At 46.2% G+C, this 26161-nt stretch overlaps 1 protein-coding gene across 1 annotated transcript in view; it reads right to left on the bottom strand.

Annotated features, from left to right (window-relative positions):
- Ltbp1 (latent transforming growth factor beta binding protein 1) overlaps positions 1-24898 on the bottom strand; it is a 379031-nt gene extending 354133 nt beyond the window's left edge. Inside the window, exons 1-2 of the mRNA XM_013354050.2 lie at positions 24099-24898; positions 23041-23111 (exon numbers count right to left, since the gene is read on the bottom strand). Of these exons, the coding sequence (XP_013209504.2) occupies positions 23041-23111; positions 24099-24574 (547 nt within the window). The 5' untranslated portion in view covers positions 24575-24898. The remainder of the gene's footprint in view (positions 1-23040; positions 23112-24098) is intronic.
- Between the last annotated feature and the right edge of the window lie 1263 nt (positions 24899-26161).

Consider the following 26161-nt stretch of genomic DNA (forward strand, 5'->3'; position numbering starts at 1 on the left):
GGGAATTGAACTCAGGACCTTTGGAAGAGCAGGCAATGCTCTTAACCACTGAGCCATCTCTCCAGCCCCTGTTGGTTTGTTTTTAAGAATACATGAAATTGGGAGAAAAAACTGTTGAGGAGGGGATGGGAGAGAAAATGGAGGGGACTAGAGAGGGAGTAGATTCGATCAAAATTTCTCACGTGCATGTATGAAATTCAAGCAATAAAAAGATTATTTAAAAGTTAAAAGTCCTTTTTTTTCTTGAACTACTAAGAAGACTATGGTTTTCCTATGACTGTTTTAACAAATTACTAGGAAGCGGTTGGCTTAGGAAAACCAAAATGTATTTTCTCATAGTATTTGAGGTTTAAAAGTCTGAACGTCGGTGGGATGGAATCACAGTGTTGGTAGCGCCACAAAGACCACAGTCCCTCCAGAGGGTCTTATAGACAATCCCATCCTTGTCTTTCCTGGATTCAGTGCCGCTAGCATTCTTTGGCTTCTGGCCGCAACACTTCAATCTCTGCCTCCAATTCTGTGCCTCCAGCAAACCTTCCTCCGTGTGTGACGGGACTCAGAGTACCCCTGAACAATCCAGCAAAGCCTCCCCATGTCGAAATCCCTAGCTAAACCATATCTGTCAACTCTTGGCCACCTGAGATATCATTCGTAGGTGCTAGGGATTAGGATTTGACATCTTTTGAGGGAACTGTCAAATTCTCCGTGGTGACCATAGTCAGAGGCATACTACAGGAGTGGCAGTACATGGATGTGTCACAGCCCTGAGCTTCACTTCCTAAAATAACTATTCAGAATAACACCACCACTTCCGGGACCTTTACCAGCTCCCAGCAGCCTCTGGGAATTCTTGAGATCTCCCCACAACTTACAGAGGACAAGCTCCAGCTTAGTATGAGTTTAGTCCGCTGTCACCAAGCAAATGACTGATTATTGTCTCCCACTCCTCCACCTCCCAGAGGAAGAACACTGAGGAGAAGCTGCCTGACTTCCACTCTCACTAATTGTAAAAATCCCCACCCCGTGGCCCAGAGTGCTAACAGGCTAGCTCCAGCTGATGTGACACTTGAGGGAACGGTAGGCAAGGACAGCCACCCTGACCCCCTCCCCCCCAGCCCACAGGCCCAGGGAACATCCCTTCCTTCTCCTTCATACCTCCATTTTCAATTTTATTCCTTTCTTCTCTTTTTGCTAGACTCCTTCAAGCTACTTTTAGTCGAGAACTACATTCTCCCTCAATCTATATCCCTTATTCCACACATACTCATTTCTCCGGCCACAGGATGGGTGAGGAATGCTAGGCTTCTGTCTCACCCTGTCTCAAACATAGCTGAAAACAGTCTGTCCATCCAGCATCTCCCCACGCGAGATCTTCTCCTGTGTCTTAGTTAGGGCTTCTATTGCGGTGAAGAGACACCATGACCACAGCAATCTTATACAGGAAAACCTTAATTGGGTGGCTTACATTTTCAGAGGTTCGGTCCGTTATCATCAAGGTGGGGTGCAGGCAGACATGGTGCTAGAGGCAGAGCTGAGAGTCCCACATCCCACAGGCAATGAGAAGGGAAACTGAGACACTGGGCGTGGCTTGAGCATAGGTGAGACCTCAAAGCCCGCCTCCACAATGACACACTTCTTCCAACAAGGCCACACCTACTCCAACAAAGCCACACCTCCTAAGAGTGCCACTCCCTGGGAGCCTATGGGAGCCACTTACATTCTAACTACCACCCCCTCCCATCCCAAAACGTGGTTCTCTATTTCCCTTCCCTAGTCCTGACTCCCTCTGCTGAGGCTTCAGCCAACCCATTCTGTCCCCAACAGTACCCTAAAAGCTGCAGTCTGATCCTCTACCCTGAGAGCTGAGAGTCACGACTCCCCACAGAATGTATGTGAATCTAATCCAATGATCCATATCTATGAGGTATATTGGGTTTTTTGATGTTATGCTCAAATGGCCGAAAAGAGGCAACTGGTTTGGACTCACGGTGTGAGACTGTACAGTCTATCAGGTCAGGGGACGTGTGGCAGCCAGAGAAGGAGGTTGCTGCTCACATCTGGACCGATGGGGAAGCAGAAAGGGGACAGGAAGTGGGTCCAGGATAAAGACCTCAAGGCCCACCCCCAGCAACTAACTTCTTAATACTTCCTGAAGGTTCTATAACCTCTGAAAATAGACTACCAGCTCGGGAGCAAGCATACAAATGCATGAGCCTACAGGGAACACTTTATACTCAGACTATCAAAAACTAAATACAAAATACAAGCCCAATCAACTCAACGGGCTCAGAAGACAGGCATGACAGGAAACTCATTCATTCAGAACACACTGCTGAGTACCCGTCATGCACCAGGCTTAAAGACTTAAAGGACCTTTTTGCCCTTGACTTTTTACACTGAGAGTTAGGAAGACTCAGAAAGCCATGAACTAGCATGTCATTCCTTCTCAGCAGAGAAGATAGAAATGCATGAGCACGGGGATTAGGGGGGCACACAGAGAGAGAAGGAGAGGCAACCACAAGCCAGCCATGTAAAGAGTCTGAAAAGAAAGGAAGTAAATGACACCATCAATGTGCCCTACAAAGCCACACCGCACCGAGCCATCCCTGAGAATATGTGTCCCCACCCTTCATGTGTCTAGACCTGCTCCAGCAGGAACCTGGAACTTTGAGAGAAAGAGGGGTACCTTTGAGTATTTAACCCCAAAGAAGAACGCAAGCTCCTAGAGAGAGTCCTGGATGGTGGTGAAGACAACCACACATGCATGCTTGGTTAACCAAATGAGTATTGCTCAACCCCAGTAGAGAGGGAAGGCATGACCCTCCCCCCACTGGATTACCGAGTGAGAATCTGAGGCTCATTTTCCCACAGAAACATCGCCAGGCATGGCAGCTGAGCTCTAAGCTGGACAAACACCATCTGTAGTCTACATGGATCCTGGGAGGCAGGGATAAGAAGCGATGAAAACAGGCTGCCTCTGGGTCTCAACCCTGCCTTGAGAGTGTGCACATCTATAAAACATGGGAGCCACCTAAGTCCCTGTGGAGAGGCTGACACAGCACATGGTCTGGCACAGTTAGGGCTGAGTGTATGGCATCATGTTTTCAGAAAATGAATATTCTGTCCCAGGCTACCAGACGGCAGAGTTCTGCCAAGTGCACTGCTTGTTCAAACAGAGCTGACTTTCTGAACTCTAGATGGTAATATCTGTGCCTTCCCATATTTCAAATAATAGTAATAATTATATCCATGCTAGTTTAACAAAAATAGAATAACTTATCTAAAAGGTAAGATCGGCTCTAACAAACATTTGTATAGTACTTTTCCCCCCCTCAGGACAGGATCTCACTGTGTAGCCCAGGATGTTCTAGAACTTCAGGTCTCCCTGAGCAAAGGGATTATAGGTGTACACCACCACATCCACTCTTATATACTAACAATATGCTTTCAAGAAAGTTGAAAATGTGCCTTGCATGTTATGATCCAACCCTAGGGGAATCATGGGTAGACTATGTCCGGACTCTTTCATGAGAAAGACAGTCAGAGTCCAGAGACCTCAAAGAGTCTCACTTTTCTCATGACTCTGCTGCTCACCTGAACCGGGCAGGGGTTCTGGGAGACTCTGTGAGCTGTCTTATCCTGACCCATGAGGTGAGGCTGAGCCCTGACATGCCGGACCGCTTCCCTGTTCTGGGAAACCACCAAGAGAGGAAACCTCACACGATCAGCACAGCCCCCAAAGCCTCACTTTCACCAACCTGAGCAGCGATGACGAAAAGAAGGAAAGTTGAAAGGAGTCCCAAAAGCCATTCAGAATGGAGGGAGGCGGGGGTGGCTGAGAGGGACCCTGGGAGATACTGATCTGGCCAAAACCACCAGGAGTAGGATCAGCAGAATAGTTAGTCATTAGCAATGGTAACAAAAAGACATGTCTTCACACAGGTCCGCGAGACTGAAGAGACACACTGCCGCCTCCTATTTTTAAATCGTATTTTTATTGTTTGAAAGTTTTGTACACGTGCACAGTGTATACTGACCATATTCATCCCCCACCACCTCCCTTCAACTTCTCCTTCTGCTCCTACCCATCCCCCCCCAGCATCACACACCCACTTATAGTGTTATTAATGCAACAATCCAGTCCCATTAGCACTGCTCATATGCACACAGGTGGGGTATGGGCACATCAGTGGGCGTGAGCAACCTACTAGTGGTCACATTATCAAAGAAGAATGACACTCTCTCCCCCGGCTGTCATCATCTGCTAGTAGTTCCTCCAATGGGGGTGGAGCTGGGTGGGGGGACTGGAATTTTGACTGGTTTGATAATCCCAGAAGACGTGGTACCCCATGTCTTAACTGGTGCCTCTCTCTGCTGACAGGACTCTGAGCTGTATGCAGTGCCGCCCTCTCTAGACACCACCTTATGGCATGGTATGTGCTTTCTGCAAATGGCATCCTTGACCGAGCTCTCTGGGAGACCTCCCTTGAGTGGCCTAAAAAGTTAAAGTCATTAAAAACATGTAGAAGTGTCTCCATAAAGTCAAATGTTCCCCCTCAAAATAAAGAGACCTTAAAGCAAGTGTCTCAGAAAATTCTTCAGGGCTCCTTTGAAAAACTACCCTAAGACATAATGTTAAAGAGCAGCGTTAGCCAAGGATGCTTTAGAAAAATCCCAACTTCCCTAGCCAGATGATGGTGGCACACACCTTTAATCCCAGCACTGGGGAGGCAGAGGCAGGCGGATCTCAGTGAGTTCAAGGTTAGCCTGGTCTACAAGAGTTAGTTCCAGGACAGGCTACAGAGCTACAAAGAAACCCTGTCTCGAAAAACCAATAAGAAAAGAAAAAAAAATCCACCTTTCCCTCTTCCTGTTAGTGACCTGAGGTGACTTATGGCAGTGGTTCCCCATTCTCTTGACCCAGAAAACCCTGAAAAATCATGCAAATCAAGAGGTCCAAATCATCGTGTTCACTTTAAAAAACACCTGTGAAACTAACTCCCCAGGACACCAAGGATATATGCATATCCGAAAAGCCACCAAGGGTTCTGAAAGACATCACTTTGAAGAAGCCATGTGTAGCTTTCTGGCCGTATAATAGAAGGAGAAGGTAGGTGCGTCCAGACCCAACAAACTGGACGCGGGGTCGGCAGCCAAAACACAGTGCTTAATTTTTACTGCACATGCTTAAAAATGCAGAGAGCGGTGCTGAACGGAAGGAGGGTTTAGACGTAGGTTCCTGAGTCACTGAACACAGGCAGGGAGCAAAGTACCTGGGAGGCTAAGTCTGTACATCAGCTCCCCAGGCCACAGTGAGATGCTCCCCCACTGAACAGGAACCAATTGTTCCAAAGTCAGAAGAGGAGTGAGCAAGAAGAAAAAGACATCCCAGAAGAAACTAAGGAAACAAAAACTTATGTCATGGGAATAAATTCAGCAAAGGATAAATGCAAATAAAAGTTTTTAAAAAAATTCACCTTCCAGGACAGGCACCAAAGCTACAAAGAAACCCTGTCTCGAAAAAAAAAAATTCACCTTCCCACTTCAAGTCCAGATGTCCAGAGCCTGGAAATCTGAGGCAGGGGTGATGGAGGAAGGTCATTGGTTAATTAAATAAAGAAGCTGCTTGCCCTGATAGGTGGAAGGAGTAAACAGTGCAGAATGCTGGGAGGAAGAGGAAGTGAGGTCAGACTCGACAGCTCTCCTCTCCGGGGCAGAGGCCTCAGAGAGACACGATGCTCCACTCTTGCGGGCAGAGGCGAGAGCTCTGCTCTCTGAGGCACACGCGATGAAGCTCCGACCCAGGATGGACATAGGCTAGAATCTCCCTGGTAAGCCACCTTGTGGGCTACAGCAGATTATTAGAGATGGGCTAGTCCAGGTGCGAGAGTTAGCCAAGAAAAGGCTAGATATAATGGGCCAAGTGGTGTTTAAAAGAATACAGTGTCCATGTAATTATTTCGGGGCATAAGCTAGCCGAGCAGGCGGCCGGGGTGCTGGGAGCGCAGTCCCTCCGCTCTTATTACTACACAGGGGCTTCAGGAATTGAAAGCCAGATCCTGCAACACAGACAAGCAGGTATCATCTGACTGCATGAGACCCTGGTTCAACGAAACTAAAACAAACAAAACAAAGGTCAAAATAAAATTTTTTAAAAAAGAAGAAGAAGAGAAAGAAGTGGCAGCCAGATGTCTCAGTGGGTTAATGCGCATGCCACCAAACCTGCTTACCTCAGTTCAATCCTCAGAATGCACAAGGCGGAAGAAGAGAACCAACTCTTTCAGGTTATCCTCCCGTCTATCCATGTGTGCCATGGGACATGCACAAACACACACACAAAATTAATTAAATAAATCTAAATTGTAAATAAGAGAATAAGAAAAAGAGGCCATCTGGATGAGTCAGCGAGTATAAGCACCTGCTGCCAAGACCTGAGTTTGATCCTAGGGACCCACGCAATAGGAGAGAACTGACTCCCTTGGGTTGCCCTCCAACCTTACATGCTTGCCGGGGCATGCTCCCCACCCTACACCCCGACAAAGAAAGAAACCAACCCTACTGAAACACAGAAGGGTTCCTTACTAAAGTTACATAGAAAGCAGGTGAGATTAAGAAACTAATCTGTTCACTGTTCTGGTGAGTTTATCAAACGAAAATTAAATTGAGATTCCTCTGCATGGCTATTAGGATGGACAAAATCCAGCTGCTACTGTCAGATGCTGGCAAAAATGTAGAGCCAAAATATTCTACCTTGCTGCTGATGGTACTCTAAAACAGTAAGGCCACATTGGAAAGCCAGTTTCAGTATCTTTCAGGGAGGCAGGGGATTATATCCATGCTCTAACCATCATCCGTCAATCACACCCTTTGATAATTACCCAAACAAGATAGAAAATTACATCACACAAAAAACCTAAGCAAAATGTTGCAGCATCTTGATTTATAATCCTCAAGACTTAAGAAGCATCCCAGAAGCCCTTAAGTCAATGAATAAACTATGATTCATCCAAACAATGGAATATTATTTCATGCTTAAAGAAAAAAAGACATGACCCACCAGGAACCATACTGTGCGAAATATGGCAATCTTAAAAAGCTACATAAGGCAGGGTCCCAACTATGTGACATCCTGGAAAAGACACAACCATAGAGCAGGAATCAGGGGTTGTCAAGGGTTACGTGAGAGAAAGGAATGATTAGGCAGACAACAAGGGATTCTTAGGGCAGGACAGAGGTAGACGCCTGTCGTTTTACACATCTGTCAAAGTCTACAGTGAGCGCTCCAAAAGCGAGCCCTAATGCATAGTGCATTTATAATGGACTGCGGGGATAAAGATGGGTATCTATGGGTTGACTAATGGTAGTGAATGTCCCACTCTGCTGTAAGTATTTTGATGGTGGGAGGGATGTAGGTAAGAGGAAACTAAGAGTCAAATAAGGAGTAGATTTTCTGCCCAATCGTGCCCTCAACAAAATAAATTTTAAAATGACAAATAGGACCAGCAACATAGTACAGCAAGTCAAGATGCTTGCTGAGCAAGCCTGGTGACCTGAGTTCAATACCCAAAATCCATATAAAAGTTGAATGAGAAAAACTAACTTTTGAAAGTTGTTCTCTAATCCACCCGTGCATATATACACATGCATTCACACATACACATGGGCGGGGAACTAATAATTAATAAAAAATAAAAATTAAAAAAAATAAATCAAGTAAAATAAGAAAATTATTTTAATAAGCAATTTGGCACATGCTTACCATTCTAGTCCATAATTTTGTTTTTCTACCCAACTATCTTCTCATACTGACAGTGAACAAAAACAAAAGGTTTAAACATGTATTTTTAAGGAATTCTTCAAATTTGGGCCATTTCACAATTTCAGCACTATTTTCTAAGTCTGTGACCTTTACAAGATGTTGCAACATTTGGAGGCCATATCGAAAGTAACAAGAAAATGCTAAGAGAGTGGATGCCACATGCATGAGAAAATATTAAAGAGGCAGAGCCAGTGAGCTGCTCCGTGGGCAAAGGTGCCTGCTGCCAAGCTGAAGACCTAAGTTCAGTCCCAAGACACACATGGTCTAAGGAGAGAGCCAGCTCCATTAGGTTGTCCTCTGGCCTCCCATACATGCCAAAAACACATATTCCCAAGTATACAATTAATAATGTAAGTCATTTTCAAATTCAGAATAAAACAAAGAGCTATAGCCATTGCTATAATAACTGATAATTTAAACATTTAAATAGATTACACACAGAATGACAGACACACACACATCCCTCATTTCTACTTAAAGAGAAATAGATGCTTTTTGTTCTGCTTTGTTTTTGTGACAGGGTTGGGTTTCTACCCAACTATCTCTCATACTGAGAGAACTGTGTAGGCCTGGCTGTCCTTGAACTAATTCTGCAGACCAGGCTGGCCTCAAACTCAGAGAGAACCTCCTGCCTCTGCCTCCTAAATGCTGGGATTAAAGGCACATGCCACCACCTCCCAGCAGAAACAGACATTTCTAAAGAACCTAATTGTTCCTCAGCGCTCAGACAAAACATCTGTGTATTAAATTATTTTATAGAAAGAAAAAAAAGAGCAAGATACGTTTAAAAAGAAGAAGAAAGAAACATGGGGCTGGAGAGATGACTCTGTGGTTAAACCCATTGGCTGCTTTCCAAAGGACCCAAGTTCAATTCCCAGCACCCACACTGTGGCTCACAACTGTGAGCACTGCACACACAGCCCACAGGCACTACACACATGTGGTGTACATATATACATGCAGGCAAAACACCCATACTCATAAAATAAAATAGAAAATGTAAAGACGCATTCATGAGGGAAACAGTCTATTTCATAGAAGGAAAGTAGCAACTCCTTCAGCTCTTGGTACCAAAGGGTCCTGGTCTTAAAAACGAGGCCATTTTTTTCCTAAATACACATCGAATAAAAATGTGTGTCACTGCCAAAATAGCTGGGCTGTTTCCAAATATCTAATGTGTTCCTCCAGGACCTTCCAGGATTGAGCCAGCATGACCCCATGCAAAAGCCACACTGGGGCACCTGTCCCCTCTTCATTACCTTATTCTCTCTCAGCTGAACTTCCCAATCTTGACAGGCAAGCGTTCTCTTTGCCAGTGTCTAGCATGCTCTGGGCAAATGCTAGCTCTTCAGTCTGGAGCTATTTGAGAAATGAGTAATGGCATCACTGTCTTAATCTTTTTATATTTTCCTCCTCGTCTTTGGCCTTTGACATCTTTCATTCCACGATGTGCATATGACATGGGGACTCCAAACTTCGCCATGCATCAGTCAGCTGGGTGCCTGAAAAAGTGAGGCCCCTTGGATCTGTCTCCTTAGGGGTTCTGATGGGTAGGCCTTGTGGCAGGTAGGCAAAATATATATATATATATATAGTGTGTGTGTGTGTGTGTGTGTGTGTGTGTGTGTGTGTGTGTGTCCCATAAGGGGTTCTGATCGAGGAAGTCTGGGTACCACAGCTTTGAAGAATAAGGAGATGGAGGAACGCTTTAAGCACCTCCCACATAAAGGAACAATTAAGAGAACTGCAAATGCAGAAAGGAGCACAACCACCATTTACAGATGTATTTGCAGGCTAGCAGATGGTTCATTTGATCTCGGTGAGAATATGGTGTAAAATGTGCTTAAAACATGAATGGCTCTGCCTCCTCAAATCCCGTGTTCCCTCCCAGAACTGAGAAAACTGGTCCATCCCACAGGGCTTTATACCATGCAGACTCATCCTTGAGCAGAAATGAGGGAAAGAGGAGAAAATACAAGAATCTAATCCCTGAGGTCTCAACCCAAAGAGTCTCTTTCCTGGTCTCCCTCCATCTACCACTAATGACCATAGGAAGGAAGTCAGATATAGAATGGTGGGGAGAGAGTCTCAGAGCCCCTGGTTGCCAGGCTCTACCAAGACCTGCAGAAGCCCACTGAAAACACAGATGGCTAGGCCCCACCCCAGCACTTCTGATTCTTAAACCTAAGTAGGGCTAAAGAACTTATATCATTTCTTCTTCTTCTGCCTCCTCCTCCCCTTCTTCTTGATCTTCTTCTTTCTTCGTCCTTCTTCTTCTTCTTCTTCTTCTTCTTCTTCTTCCTCTTCCTCTTCCTCTTCCTCTTCCTCTTCCTCTTCTTCTTCTTCTTCTTCTTCTTCTCCCTCCTTCCTTCCTTCCTTCCTTCCTCCTCTTCCTCCTCTTCCTCCTCTTCCTCTTCTTCTTCACAGGGCAGCAGGTAGGAATGAGATGTGGAAAGAGAACCTTTTGCAAGCTAAACACAGGAAACCCTCCCCCACCCCAGAACTGTGAATCTCCACCACTGTTGATAGTGATATTTATTTTTATGTTTTGTTTGTTGTTGTTCTTTAGGTTGTCATCGTCATCGTTGTTGCTGTTTTTAATGTTCGTGTTGGGGTGGAGGGGGTTGCACGTGGATGAAGTGCCCCTGGGATCCAGAAGAGGGCGCTAGATTCCCCCGGAACTGGAGTTGCAGGCAGTTGTGATCTGTCTGACCTGGGTGTTGGGAACCAAATTCAGGTCACGTCCTCTGCAAGAGCAGGACACATTCTTGACCTTTGAGCCATCTCTCCAACCTCCATTATTCAGTTATTTTGAGACTAAATTTTACTACATCACCCAAGCTAGTCAGAAACACGCTCTCTAGTCAGACGGTTCTCCAACTGGCAGTCCTTCTAGCACTGGGATTACAAGTGTACCTTAGCACGCGAGGTAAGAGAATTCACAGCTTTGCAACTCCTGAGCCCAGCCGGTGCCGCTGGTCCAAGGTCTACACTCAGGACGATGAAGCTAACAACTTAAGGCTTGTGGTCAAGTCAGCTGTGTTAAAAGAAGGGACAAAGAAAACGATGCCATCCAAAAAGCCTCTGACACTGGAAACCGCTGCGCGGTGAAGCCTGATACAATTCGCATTCTCCAGCAAGAAAAAGGACTGTTTAATGACATAATCCCAGTATCCGTGGATTTAAATGAATTTCATCTGGTTTTCCACTCAGAAACAAAGGCGACTTGCAGTGCTTATTAATCACGAGCCCTCACTGAGGGGCTATTGTACCCACAGCGCTGCGGGGCAGCCCCACTTCCTAATGGATAAAAAAGTAAAACAAAACACAGTGACTGCCTTTAATTTACTTGTCGTCTGCTTTACTTCACTTCCAATTACGACGACATCTTGGACTAACTTGACCTTTCCACTGTCACAAACAGGAGGGACACAGAGATCTCCTGAGAGAAACTGCTTCTCCATTTCAGTCTGAGAATGAAGCAAGCCACCAGGTTTGGTGGAGGATTAAGTGGAAGAGAAAGAAATTTTCGCTTCATTTCAAACTGGAGGTGTCCCAGAATCAGTAAGCTCAGCGTGTGAAATAAAGACAGAAGTTCTTCAATCTCTTAAAACTCACGGACACTGGGTGGGTTTTATGCATCCTATTTTTCAAGACAGATATTACTAAGACAATGTAAATAGAAATATTCCCAGAATATCCATAAAAGCGTAATTAACAGCACCTTAATTTCTATATATTGCTCTAGTATACAGCATCATCATGAACCTCTATTTGCTCTTTACCACAAAATGAAGCTCAAACCAGTCTGCAGAATGACCTTCAGAGGACTGGAGAGACGGCTCAGCGGTTAAGAGCACTGGTTGTTCTACAGGTCCTGAGTTCAATTCCAAGTATCTCCGTGGTGGCTCACAAATATATTCCAGAATCGCTAGCCCGCTCTTACTAGTACTATGTTTTCTTTTTTCTTTTTTGCAGGGAAGGGGGGTTGAGTTTTCAGGGCCCATCAAAGCCAAATGATTTATCACTTATGCTTAAAAGATTTGACTTTTTAAAAGATACCATGGGCGATGATGGCGCATGCCTTTAATCCCAGCACTCGGGAGGCAGAGGCAGGCGGATCTCTGTGAGTTCGAGACCAGCCTGGTCTACAGAGCTAGTTCCAGGACAGGCTCCAAAGCCACAGAGAAACCCTGTCTCGAAAAACAAAAAAAAAACAAAAAAAAAACCAAACAAAAAAAAGATACCATGTGACATTCCCTACTAATTTGACTCTTTAAAAAAAAAATAACATAGATTTGAATTGTCTTGTCACATGCTACAGCAACTCTCCCTGAGAATCCCTCCACAGCCCCGGCTGCTCCACTTCAGCACACTGTCAGTATCACTTTCTTGGCCTAAAATGTTCCTCTCCCAGACCTTATCTTATCATCCGAGTATAATGAGTCACTACCCTGGAGAAGCCTTTCCTAGCTGTCCCATCCCCATCCCTCTACACTATGACCTTTCTGGGTACCACTTAACAGGGCCTGGTAAAGTGGACCCAATGAACCCAGACATGGACTCACTCATTCCGTAGGAACTTACATTCACAGGTGCTGAGGATGGAGCGATGGCTCTGGGCAGACGTCTACCCACCCTGAGCTCCTTAGGGAGGCCAAACGCACAAGGGGCTGTGACCCAACATCAGATGTGCTAAGAGAGAAAAAAAGAGTGTGTGGTTCACGTTCCTAACAGGGACTTGGATGAGGTTTGGGAAGGGATGTATCTGTCCCTGTTGGAATGTCGGGAAAACGTCTTACGGATTCATTTGATCTGCAGAGGCCAAACTCTCCCTGTCCTTGTGTCCCTGGAGCCAATGGCTGGTCGAGATGAGGCAGGGTGCGCTGCAGTCAATTTCAAAGGGCTTTGAAACCCACTTTTGAAGATGTGGCTTTCAACTATCCATTTGCTAGAGTGTATAAATGACACACATATGGTACACAGACAAAAGGATGGAGATATTCCTTTTATTAAAAACAATACATGGAAATTCATGACAAAGTGGAAGCCATCTTGGAACTGCTGGGTGATACTACAAGAAATACAGCATCCCCATGGCCACAAAGGCTTAAGAATTGTTCATTTTCTCTACTCCTTTGTCAGTCGTACTTTGCTCTCTCTTGTGCAAGAGGATTCCCCCTTGAGCCATTTCCAAAATCCTCTCAAGTTTGCTCTCCAGCCTCTTGCTCCTCGTTTGTAAATGGCAAGGAATCACACGACTGCAGGAGAGTTGACCTCACCTACTTCAGATGGCAACATCTCCCTGCACCCCATCACCCCGTGCGCTGGCCAAACGCATCTCTTATCTGGCCCAGCAGGATCAAGAGCGTATATTTAAAAACCAACCCATCCATCTTCTAATTTACAAAACACAACATTTCACAAACTGTTTACCGACGGCCCTGCCAACAGTATTACTCAAACGCAGTGGAGTGAGAAAAGCCACAGGGAATAGTCTAGTTGGCCAAGAGCAGTATTTGGGGATCTAAAATTACAGGGGAAAATCATACAGCATTTCTTTTACTCAGTCCCAAATCTCTATCAGATGATGTTGAGCAGAAATATTCTAAAATTGGCAGGGAGAAAGGAAAAGTCATCTTAAGGGTTGGGCTATGCCAGGATGGCCTTACAGAGAGAAGAGGGGGTGGGTAACTGAATAAGGTGTGTGCCCTTGAATAGCCGGCATAAGCAGCAGTGTCTGGTGGGCCAGGATAAGCACGCAAAGCAAAGCAAATGGAGATATTGTCAAATGAGAATCAACCCAGAGAGGAGAAGGCAGACCCTCACAGGGTGTTTCAGGGACTGTATTTCTAACCCACTGAGTTACACTTGCCAGTCAATGTAATTCTATGCAACTCAATTAACACTGGTGCTATGGTAACCCAAGGGGCCTGGGCACAGAAAAAAAGTAACAGAGAGAACCATGCTTCCCGGGAGCTCAACACTGATCAAGCAACAGACATGCCCGGCCAAATGCTGAGCCAAGCAAAGGAAAATCACAGCACTTGAGAACAACAAAGTGTGAGCGGTGATTTTTTTTTTTTCACCAGAAGACCTAAGCAGTGTGTGGGCTCCAAGAAAAAAACAGGGCAGCTCTGAGCAACCAGAGCAACTGAGCCATTGATGTCAAATCAGTTAAGCAGGGGCCTTATTCTTCAGGAACTTCTCATGAATGGGCTCACACAGCCCCACAGCAGGCCTCAGAATGAGAGTCAGGCTATTCTACCTACTTGGCTGAACGGAGTTAACCTACCTTGCTCAGGTTCTCAGAGGAGGTTTGCCAGAGCCATGCAGGGAGGAAGCATGAAGGTCAGGATCCGAGCCCTGCACCCTAACTCCAAAGACAGCACTGACCCAAGTGGCCTCTAATTCAGGCAGATCAAATGAGAGCAAGCAATGAGAGGAAGAGAAAAACACGACCAGCACAGTGAGGCTGAAGAGGGGAGAGAAAGCACCCAGTAGTATTGCTACCTATAGCCACGTGGTCCACACACATTCCCAGTACGTGTAACTGTAGCTACCTGAAGTACTCAGTCCATGATAAATAGTACAGCAAATTAATAGGCAAAGGAAAGCATATACATTAAATATGCTTCCTACGTATTTTCCCACAAGTTCCCCAACAACAACCAATTGGTATGACACTGACAAATTATGTTGAATTCTCTCAGCACGAAAAAAGGAGTCATTATTAGTAAAACATGCATTTGAGAAAAATAAGGCCGTAGCCTCTCCCTCCACTCAAATCATTAGAGCTAATTGCCATATCAGGGAGCTTTAGAAGCATAACAGTAATAGACAGCCATTAGATATATTACTTCCTGGCTTTATAATTAAAAATGTTTGGAGTCGGAGAGATGGCTCAGCAGTTAAGAGTGCCTACCTACTACTCTTGCCAAGGCCCTGGGTCCAGTCCTCAGCAGCCACAGAGTGTCACGCAACCACCAGTAACACCAGTTCCTAGGTGTCTATGCCCTCTTCTGACCATTACAGACTCCGGTATTCAAGCAGTGCATAGAAGTTTAAGAAGGCACACACACACATGCACATAAAAGTCAATAAACAAATAAATCCTTTTTAAAATTGGGAGTTTAATAGAAAACACACATGCATCCAAACACTCCTAAGAGTTAAAATGTTAACTTAAATTAACTTAAGTTAAATTAAAACTTAATAAAATAGAATAAAAATCTTTGGGGCCAATAGAATAGTTAGGCCGGTAAAGCCATGCTCCAGAAAGCCTGACAGAAAGCCTGAGTTCAATACTCAGAACCCACACGGTGGAAAGAGAGAGCCAAGTTGCCCTGATCTGCACTGTGGGGCACAAGCACGTGCACATGCGCGTGTGCACACACACACAGAAACAGGGTGAGACAGAGAGATAGTGTGACAGAAATACAAAAGTTTTAAAAAGCTTCTAATCATCTAGACACTATTAGAAATATTTCCAAATTTCAAAATATTGCAAAATCATACATTCAGCAAAGATGCAACTAAGTAAATCTTTTTTAAAGATGGAAAAGAGCACACACAACTATACTAAAATTTAAGCTCATCCGAGGGAAGAGGGTTCCTGCCTTAGAATTTTTATTCCTCTAATTTGTAAGTGTGGCCTTGACCTTTCATCTCCCACACCCAGTGTCAAATTACTGGCTGGACCTGCTGAATGTCACCTAGGTGTGGCTGGTGTCAGGGTGTCACACTCCAGGGCACTTGCTGCTGCTCCCAGTCTAGGGCTCCATAACAATAACTCCTGCAGAGAACTCGCCAGATAATCAGAGTTTGAGAATCACTCATCTAGACCTCCCTAAAACAGGCCAGAGAAAAATGGCCAGAGGCATAAACAAACCGCCTGCAACAATTGCCTTGTCTCTGGTAACACACCTAGGGGCTGTGGGAAAGGAGCCAAGCTAAATCTATAGTCAAGGGTTGCTTGGCAGGACAGCAATGAAGTCCTCAAACACTGCAAGGAAACCTCCAAATGCCCGAGGGGGTGGGGGATGCAAAGCCACCTCTGAGTTGCCCCTGTGCACAGCACTCATGAGCCTAAATGGGCTCCCCTCTCCGGACCCCAAAAAAGATAAGTTGAAATCCTAACTACTGGTACCTGTGAGTTGTGAGCTGATCTGAAGGGAGGATCTTCGCTGGGACCGGCAAAGGAAAGTGGGTGAGAGTAGTATTCTTTTTCTTTCTTTCTTTTTTTAAGAACTGTGTACAGTGTTCTGTCTGCATATATTGTCTGCAGGCCAGAAGAGGGCACCAGATCTCATTACAGATGGTTGTGAGCCACCATGTGACTGCTGAGAATTGAACTCAGGACCTCTGGAAGAACAGCCAGTGCTCTTAACCTCTGAGCCATCTCTCCAGCTCGAGTGGAATTCTTATATGAAGTGGGAATTTGGACACAACAAAAGGCATAAGCAGAATGAGGCCGGGTGTAGCCACACAGTAGGAAACGGTGGCATGCAATGAGAGAGATCCTTAGAAGGAGCCAGCCCTATCAGCCCTTGATTTGCAGCTTCTGGCCACCAAAACCGTGGGACAATAAGTTTCTGTTGCTGTAAGACATCTAGTTCAGAGTGTGTGGTTTTGTGCCAGTGGTGCACACTAAATGTAATTTGAAAAACTGGGGAGCTAATTTAGATAGTAAAACACTGATTGTCACTATAACAAGGTGACAGATCATGCCTGCTGCCTCAATAAACCCCATGGTTTTAATAAATAAAATGTATAATATATATGAATTATAAATACATAATAATAAAATTTATAAAATAAAAATGATAAAAAGTAAATTCACAGGGCATGAAGATTAAAAAAACAAACCCTGTAACTGTAATGTGTTACCTTAACCACACCTGCTCCTTTATGACCTAATAGGGTCAAAGGTTAAGAGGGGTGACATAGCCCTCAAGCTCACTGTCACCCTGACTCCTTCCTTGCCAACACTTGGAAGGAAAATGTGCATTTTAAGACAATATCATCTATATACTGGAATGGATTTGAGTGTGCCTGGGATAGTCTCAACCATAAATGACAAAGTCAAAAACAGCATAGTCCCGCGGCTGGCAAAGGTCTTGCCGCAGAGTTAGGAAGCTTCAGCATTGCAGACCAGCCTGGGAGCGGGTGCTGCACAGACCAGGCGGGACTGGAGGAGCACTTCACCAGGAAGACTTAAGCACTACCACAACACAGAATTTATGGTTCCTAAATGTTTGTTTTAACTAGTGTTGAGAACACATATTTGACCCCTTGTGAACTTGACCCCGGGGTCCCTCTCCCTTCTCTTCAGTGTCTGCGCCACATGACGGGATTTTCCAGCCGAGCCTCCCAGCGCAGCTCCCAGAACTCGGGTGAAGACTGAGGACACAGACAGGATAGCCCTCCCGGCAGCTGCTGTGGTAAACTTTGCGGCAGATGTATTGGCAAAGCAGCTGTCAATGGTCATGGCAGGCCTGCGAAAAATATGTGATCATCACGGGTCTCTCTCTCATGCTGGGCTAGTGAGCCAAGCCAAAGGGGACAGGAGACAGCCCGAGGGTGCCCTCAAGGTCACCCACCCTCCACAAGCCACGCCCCCTGAATGCGGCGATTGACAGCAGCCTCTGACACTGAGATTTTAAATATCTAGATCTCCTCTGCATAGAACTCAGTAAGCCTTTCTAAGGTTGGTTTTCAGATTTTCTTTTCTTTTTCCTTTATTTTATTTTATTTTATTTTTTTTTTTTTAGTTTGGTTTGGTTTGTACCCCCGCCCCAGCATGGGCTGAACGCCAATGGAAAAGCAATGGAATATCGATTTTCTGTTCCTTCCTAAGGAGAGAACAAGTCATTTGATGGGCCCTGAGCTCCGTGAGTAAAACCAGACTCCGCACTCCCTGCAGCTGGCTGCGTCTCTCCCCTATTCATAGAACCTGGCACACGGTAAAAACTAAACAGATATCCGTTAAATAAATGAAAGAACCATGCATGCGTTTACAAAGGTCTGCAACGTGCCAGGCACCCGCTTGGAGTCCGGTCTGCCATCGTTCCTCTCCCCTCTGCCTCACCCTGCCAGCCCCACTTCACTCCCCTAGCCTTTCTTTTGTGTTTTCTGTTCCCACACTCAGTCTCCTCATTAGATCTGAACCCGCTGGCAAAGTTGGTCTCTGAGCCACATTAACTCTGGAAAAACAGAGAGACAAAAAAAAGACCAGAAGAAGCAACAATGGGGTAGTTTAGACAAAGGGAAAAATGCAAAAACGAGGAGGGGGAAATGTCACACATCAGGGGTTTAAGGTTTCCACTCCGAGGACAGTCCCTTAAACCACAAAATCCTTCTATAAACGTTGTCATTGGAAGGAGAACACATGGGATACCATCGCTTGATCACTACCAACAGTCCCCAATAGCTGGAAAGACATAGCCCATGCTATGACTACAACTCCCAGAGACACTACACAGACAGGCGGTGAGTGTGAGTGTGTCCGTCTGCGTGTCTGTCTGTCTGTGTGGAAAAGCAGCAATAACATGCAATTTGGCATCCCCACACAGGGACTGTGGCTGGAGCCCCAGGACCACCATGGTGGCCTGCACAGAGGCATTCTTTGCCCTGTGTGGATCTGCTGCCTGCGTGCTTCTCATCTCTGGTTTGCAATTTAAGGTTCACTAAATCTTCCATCTTCTGAAGCATTTACCCATGGTACATTTAAATTAAATTTCAATCAACTCAAAGCAATCCAGGCTGGCCCAAAGGAATGCATTATTTTCTTCACTGAATTAATCAAACAATGAAGACCACAAACACATCCAACCCCCTAAGCAGAGATTCTTCTGGCTCAGTTGACATAACCTATGTAAACCCTTTAAATTATCCTTAAAGTATGGGAACTATCAAATACCATGGGTTGTGCACTGCAATCTACCCATACACTTGGTGATGTCGACACACCGCTGGCTTTGTGTTCTTGCATAATAAATTACATTCAAGTACAGTTGTCCTATCTCGACAAATTAAGGATAAAGATTGAAAGGGATCCGCACATCAATTCATTTTGTCATCTGAGTATCATTGCCATTTACTGAAGTCATCTCACTGGGGAAATTGGTGGAAGGATGCTTCCTATCACCTCCCATCCATTTTACAAATACTTCAAAATATTGTCCCCTGAGCAGCAAGCTCTAACACAAAGAGAGCTAGAGACGGTATTGAATGTTTCATGTGTGTGTGTACACACGCGTGCGTGCAAGTTCACACGTATGTGTGGACTTGGGTAAGTGTAAGTTTGCACACGTGTCTATGAGTGGACATAGAAGCCAGAGGTAGATGTCTTCCTCAGTTGTTTCCCACTGTTTGCTTGTTTGTTTGTTGAGTGACTTTCCTGAACCCAGAGCTCACCACTTTGTCGAGACAAACTAGCCAACAAACTCCGTACATCCACTGTCTCCACCTCCACCTAGAGACAGGCACAGGCTCCTAACTCCATGCCCAACTTCAAGCACCAAAGATCAGAACCTTGTTCCTCATGTTTGCACAGCAAACACTTTATTGACTGAGTCATCTCCCCGCGCTGCATATTTAATCTCCTGTAAAGTCTTTTCAAAATAAACCATTTGAAGGTACATAATAACACAATAACTTTAAAGGAAGACAGATTGGGCATCTCTAGCCTCAAATTCCAAATTCAAAACTTTCCGAGTACCAATCAGACACCACAAGTGGAAAATTCCATACCTGACTTCATGGAAACAGTCCAGTCAAAAATGCGAGCACATTGAAAAATGCTGTGTCAAATTACCTTCAGGTTTTATATAAAGCATATATACAAACACATCTCTTTATATATAAACACAGATTCAAATAAAATCAAAGTCCCAAACACTTGTTTGGCCCAAGCATTTGGCCCCAGACATAATGGATACACAGTGTAGTTGGGAAGGAAAATCCACATTGCTTTAATAATAATAATAATAATAATAATAATAATAATAATACACAGGGAAAGAAGAAAGTCATGTAATATATAAGTGAGAGTTTACTTGACTTGATGCAAAACTAAACTCTAAGAGTCTCTGGTCTTGGCATGACTTTCCACCCATTCCTTTCGCCTTGACACCTTCAGCAATCCAGGGGAGCCTGGTTTTAGTTTATTTATTTCTGGAGAAGAAAATGTAGAGTCGGAGAGACCAGGTACATAGCCACATAGCTGGCGAAGGGTTCAGCATCAAACATGGGTCTTCTAAACCTAAGGCCTTTCTGGCCTCATGCAGCTCATCCCTGGATACAAGTGGATGGGACCAATGTTAACTCTGGGGGTCCTGTCTAAAGACACTGGTTCCTTCATCTTTCAGGACACACCGAAAAGAAGACTCCCATTAAAACCCCCCATCTCTGGACTAGAGAGATGACTCTGTAGTTAAGAGTAATTGATGCTCTTCCAGAGGACCCAGGTTCGCCCACACTGGGCTACTTAGAACTAATTACCTTGTAAGCCAAGGGGATCTGACACCCTCTCCTGGACTCAATGGGCATTGAACTTTTCCCCCCATATACATACATACACATACATACACACACACACACATATGTATCACTATAAAATAAAAAATAAGCACATAAATAAAAGTAATAATTTTAAAAGCACTCCTCTCATAGATGCTATGCTTTGAATGGTGTACTTAGCTGCCCAGGCTCTGTTTCAGCAACACAATTATTCCTGGAAGGAGTTGTGATTGGCGTTTCTAGAACTAATCAGAGAAACACTAGGATGGACAGTGGAACTGAACTGTCTACATTTGTGTCATCTACAGCGTCATCCGCAGAGGCAGAAGGAAAAATGAACCCGTCCGAGGTGTATGTCACAGGTATCATGAGACGTACACAGTACAGCCACTTCCTCCAGGTCCAACCACAACTGCGCAGTCCTAACTCTCTCAACCCACAAGTGACTCCTTCTAGAGCTGCAGGGAGCAAAGCCAGCTACACACAGGCAGACACGGGTTCTTACCTCCCTGGCCTGGAGAAGCAGTAAGCCATGATTCAAATGCTGCTATCGAGGTAGTTTCTTTTTTATTATCTATCTATTTACCTATCTATCTATCTATCTATCTATCTATTTTATGTGCATTGGTTATTTGCCATGGGTGTCAGGTCCTCTGGAACTGGAATTATAGATAGTTGTGAGCTGCCATGTGGGTGCTGGGAATTGAACTCAGGACCTCTGGAAGAGCAGCAGTGCTCTTAACCACAGCATGCAGCAGCAGGCTCTGTTGGTTTGTATGTGTGTGGGGTGAGTGGGTGAGTGTTTGTATGGGTGGACATGTGTACCAGTACATGTGCACGTGTGTGCTGTGCACATAGGGACCACAGGTCAACCTTGAATGGCATTCCTCAGAAGCCCCCCACTTTGTTTTTTGAGACAAGGTCTCTCATTCGCCTGGAACTTACCAATGAGGCCAGCCTGACCAGCCAGCAAGCTCCAGGGAGCCACTTGTTTTTGTCTCCCAGCTGTTTCAGGCAGGTTCGAGGGATTGAACTTGGGTCCTTATGCTTGCATGGCAAACACTTCACCAAGCAAGCTATCTCCCCTTCTGCCCTATGTGTTCAGCCTTCACACAGCAATACCTCCCTGCCTGTCACAGAGGGTTACCCGCCATGCTGCAGGCCGAATGTGTCTTAGCAGCTCTGAGGGAGATGCAGTTACTGGAGAAGCAATCCTAACAGAGGATAATTGCTGCCACATCTGTTGATTCTGTCAGTGTAATCCAAGAAGTTAAGAAATAAAGCCAGGTAGTGATGGCACACACCTTTAATCCCAGCACAGAGGCAGGCAGGCAGATCTCTGTGAGTTCGAGGACAACCTGGTCTAATGTGTGTGTGTGTGTGTGTGTGTGTGTGTGTGTGTGTGTGTACTCCTGATCAAAGCCCAAACCCTAAAACACAGAGATGAGTCCTTTTCATCCCCTTAAAACCCCTCTGTTTATTTCATGAACTATAGGTATTTTTCAACAAACAGGGTCACCAGAATGACTGCATCAAGTCTTTACTCCTCCATCAGTGTTATACAACCCAAACTAATACACAAGGCACATTGCTGAGTTTTCTTATATATCAGTAGCAGCTGAAATTTTGGACAACTCCAGTCCATACAACAATAGCTCAAGCTCTACAAAAAGAACAGAAAATGCTTACTTTGGGGCTAGACACGATTCAGTGGTTAAGAGCACTGGCTGCTTGTGCAGAGAACCTGGCTTCAGATCTCAGCAGCAACATGACGGTTCACAACCATCTAGAACTCTTGTTCTCGGGGATCTGACACCCTCTTCTGGTCTTTGCATGTACTAGGCACATACATAGTACACAGACATACATGCAGGGAAAACAGTCATACACATAAAAAATTTTAATGCTTACTTTTTCTAGAATGGAAGTAATATTTTTTTATTCTCGGCTAACTTGTCAAGGGGACCTCAGTATACATTTAGCTTCATCTTTACTTTACAATGTTTATAAGGACTAGTCTTCAGTGTTCTCAAATCTATGTGTATTACTAATAAAATAATATCATTAAGCCTGCATATTACCTGGGGAAACCCCACGTGCAGGAAGATTCTGGAAAAGAACTGGATCTCAGAGATGGAGGATGTGGGTGGCTCTTTTTTAATGTTGGGCCTGCTTAGATTAGGTCTGTAATTCCAGAACGGTGGGGGCGGGGAGTGTGTGGCTGTCTATGTTGATGCACAGTGTCCTAACAGCTCATTGGGAAGGAGCTTGTTCAGCACCTGGGTAGCCTTCAACTCAGTCCCCAGCACAGCAACTATCCCTGCCGGATTCCAGGCAAGGATCTCGAAAAGAATGCTTCTTATCGGTTGGCACCATTTTTAAATTAATCGTATTGGTTCTAGCACACAGACTACCCTCAAACGGGATTCCCCACCCCCACCCCAGCACTTGACTCAAGTGAAGCAGTGATGAACGCCTGGGTTGAGTGCAGAAAACACAGATTGGGTGGACCTGCATAACCCAGTCCTTCCTCGATGGTATTACAGGCTACAGGTGGACTGTATTTCAGATTACAACTCCTGAGGGCAGTACCTTCCTCTTCAAGAGGCTCCTGTGGAGCCCCCCCCACCCTGCCCCCATGCACACATACAGCCCCACCTGACCCGCTGTGCAAGGCCGCTGTGAGTACAACAACTTACGTTTGGTGCACCTCTGAGAGCCAGGAGCCTTACTCCAGCCATGGCAGCACTGCTCTCCACAGACATTGATCCTGAAACAAAACGAGACCCCTGAGTCCAGCGATGCTCCCTTCCCAAAGAGTCAAGCTTTCAGAGCGTTCCTGAAAAGCCAGTCTCTTGCTTCCGCATTCCTCTGGATTCGAGAGAGCTCTAAGAATACTCAGGATGCCCAACCCAAAGCTGCCCAAGTGGAAAGGCTAAGGGACCATTCATTCACCTGCGAAGGATGGAGGAACCAAAAGGCCTGCATACCAAGGGCATAGAGAATAAATCCAAACTTCCAAAATAATGACTGTCTTCATCCCCAAATTAAAACGGAGTCAAATGTATTCTTCATATTCTCTGGGTCACTTCGATTCAGAGAGAATCACACACACACACACACACACACACACACACACACACACACACGAAATCACACCCAAGGGATCCAGCCTTGAAGAGGGAGAAAAGTCAAATGTCCAAATTAAACCGCCCTCACCACAACTTGTGATTGATGGGGAAAAAGCTGTGCGGTAAGGATACCGAATAACAAACTCTCCAAGCCCCACCGCTGTCCATGCTGAGTCTCACTGACCCTGACCCCCTACCACCGTAGGACGCCCACCCCACAGGTGCCAGGAAATCCAAGTCTACAATTTCCAGTATGCCCAAGGAGAGCTGGGTCTTAAAAGCCAACTTTCACTCACAATCCCTTTTTCATTAGGTAAACCAAAATAAAAACCGAGTTGCAAGAAGTTTAATTGATGCCTTGGGATTAAGCTCTAGTGACTTCATGTTTACGCCCATAGTCTAGGAGCAAAAGGGTTTGCGCACAGGAGGTAACGCCCCGGGGAAGAAATAAATGCCTTTTGTGTTTCCCCCGCAGCTCCTTAACAATGCACTCGGAGTTAAACGCCAGTAAAAGGGAGCGGGCTTCCCCCGCGCTCGCCCCTTCCCGCAGCGCCCCCGGTGGGGAGGAGAAAATCCCCGAGCCCCGGCGGGTCCCCGTGCGCGAGGCGGGCAGAGAGTGGGCTTACCCCTGCAGCTGTTGCTTCTGCTGAACCTGCAGCCTGGAGCCCCCGGCGCTCTGGGTGTCCTGCTGCACTTTGGAGCGCACGACTTGCCTGCCATGTTTGGCGAAGCGGGTGACCGCCGGCTGAGCACCGGCCTTAGAGTGGAGCTGCCGGCCGGGCGCCCCCGGACGCGCGGGCTCGGGTGGCAGCGGTGATCGCAGCCCGGGTAGGGCCGCGCCGTTCGGCTGGCTGGTGCGCCGGGTCCGCTCGGCTGGGGGCCCGGCCAAAGAGCGGCTGGAGGTGGCCGATGAGCTGCGGCTGTACCTGGCGTCCAGCGCGACGTTGAAAGTCCGTGGGGGCCCAGCCAGAGGCAAGGCTCCAGCCGCCAGCCCCGGGCCCGGGCGCACCACGTACGTGATCCTCCGCACCCGGCCGTGCGCAGACCACGCTAGTAGCCCTGCCCAGAGCAGGAGTCCCCACCTGAGCCAGGCTCCCGCCATCGCGGGCAGTCTCCGGCCGCGCCTCTCGCTCTGCCCCGGCGCACTCGCTCCTTTTCCCCAAGGACTCCGCGGAGAGCGGGGACGCGCAGCGGGGTGGAGGCCGACTGGGTGGCCGCAGGGGAGGGAACTTTGCGGGCCGCTGAAAGGCAGCGGACCCCAGCCGGGAGCGGTGGCGAGCAGGGGGGCGGGAGTTGGAGTGGAGAGTAGGGGAGGGGCGCGAGCTGCCCAAGGTAAGGGTCCCCTGGCTCAGCTGGGGTGTCGCGGGGTGCAGTCGGGGTGCCACAGACGCCGACCTGCGAGGGTGGGAGAGGACGGTCGTGAGCGTTGGACGCTCGGAGGCAGCCCCGGCTGCAAAGTCTTTTAAAAGTTTCTTCGCCCCGGTGGAGCCGTGTGTCAGATCTGAACAGCCAATCTGCGGCAGACGTGACGTCAGGCAGCAAATCCTAATTGGGGAAAGCTTGAGATGAGCCCGAAAACGAGCCACCACCCTCTGCATCCAGAGATTAGGGTTGTGGGTCGGGTGGACTGAGGTCCCTGCTACCCGAGTCCTCGGCCCCCAGTCCCTAGAGAAGATAAAGAGAGCAAGGTGCCGGAACGGCCCTTTTCTTCTCGCAGCCCTATAGATTTGGGCTATACAATTAGAAGTTCAGGCACTTTCTTCCCCGAGTTTCCTCGGATACTGTCGGCAGGAGCCTGATTAAAACACTAGGTCGGGTCCCAGAAAGGGCTATCTGAAGTAGGCTGAGCTGTCCACTGGATCAAAAGGAAGGTTCTCTTTAGGATGACACTCTGTGACTTGGTGGTACCCTAGTTCTGGTATTGGAGGGTCGAGAATGCAGGGCAGGCAGCAGGGGGCGCCCATGTAGATGAAGAAAGTCGCAGAGGCTGTCCTGGCGGTGGTCCTCACGGAGTGGAGCTTTTAGTATTCCTCACGTGTGTAAAGGGGGGGTGGGGGGAGCGGTGAAATAGAGTTTTGGAGAAAACCGGGAAATGACATCTTTACTGCTAACGTCTAAATTAGTTATCAACAAAAAACATGTTGTTATTCCATGCCTGAAATCTAAAGTCCTTGATAATAGCTATATATATATATATATATATAAAAAAAAAAAAAAGAAAGAAAAGAAAAAAAGCCTGGAGAAATAGCTCAGTGGTTAAGAGCACTGGCTGCTCTTTCAGAAAACCTGGATTAGATTCCCAGCACCCACAGATTGGTTCACAACCATCTATAACTCCAGTTCCAGGGGATGTGAGGCCCTCTTCTGAAAACCCACACACACACACACACATATGCAGACAAAACAGAGATGTGCATAAAAGAGACAAATTTTTAAAATCATAAATTAAGAAGAATTTTTTCCAAGGCTTTGATTTTGTCTCATATTCATAATTTTGATTCTCCTTTTTTTTATTGCTGCCAGCTTGGGTCAACTGGTAGCAAGTGAGAATGATTTAAGAACCATTGATGATGAAAACGTCGTTTCAAGTTGAGGAAATACAGTACATGGCAGAAATACTGGTGTTTGATTTCAACAGACCGGGCCTCAAGGTCAGCTACCTGAACACTGACTTCCTTCAAGAGCGCTG

Source organism: Microtus ochrogaster, unplaced genomic scaffold (genome assembly GCF_000317375.1).
Source record: "Microtus ochrogaster isolate Prairie Vole_2 unplaced genomic scaffold, MicOch1.0 UNK26, whole genome shotgun sequence".
NCBI classification, from domain to species: Eukaryota; Metazoa; Chordata; class Mammalia; order Rodentia; family Cricetidae; genus Microtus; species Microtus ochrogaster.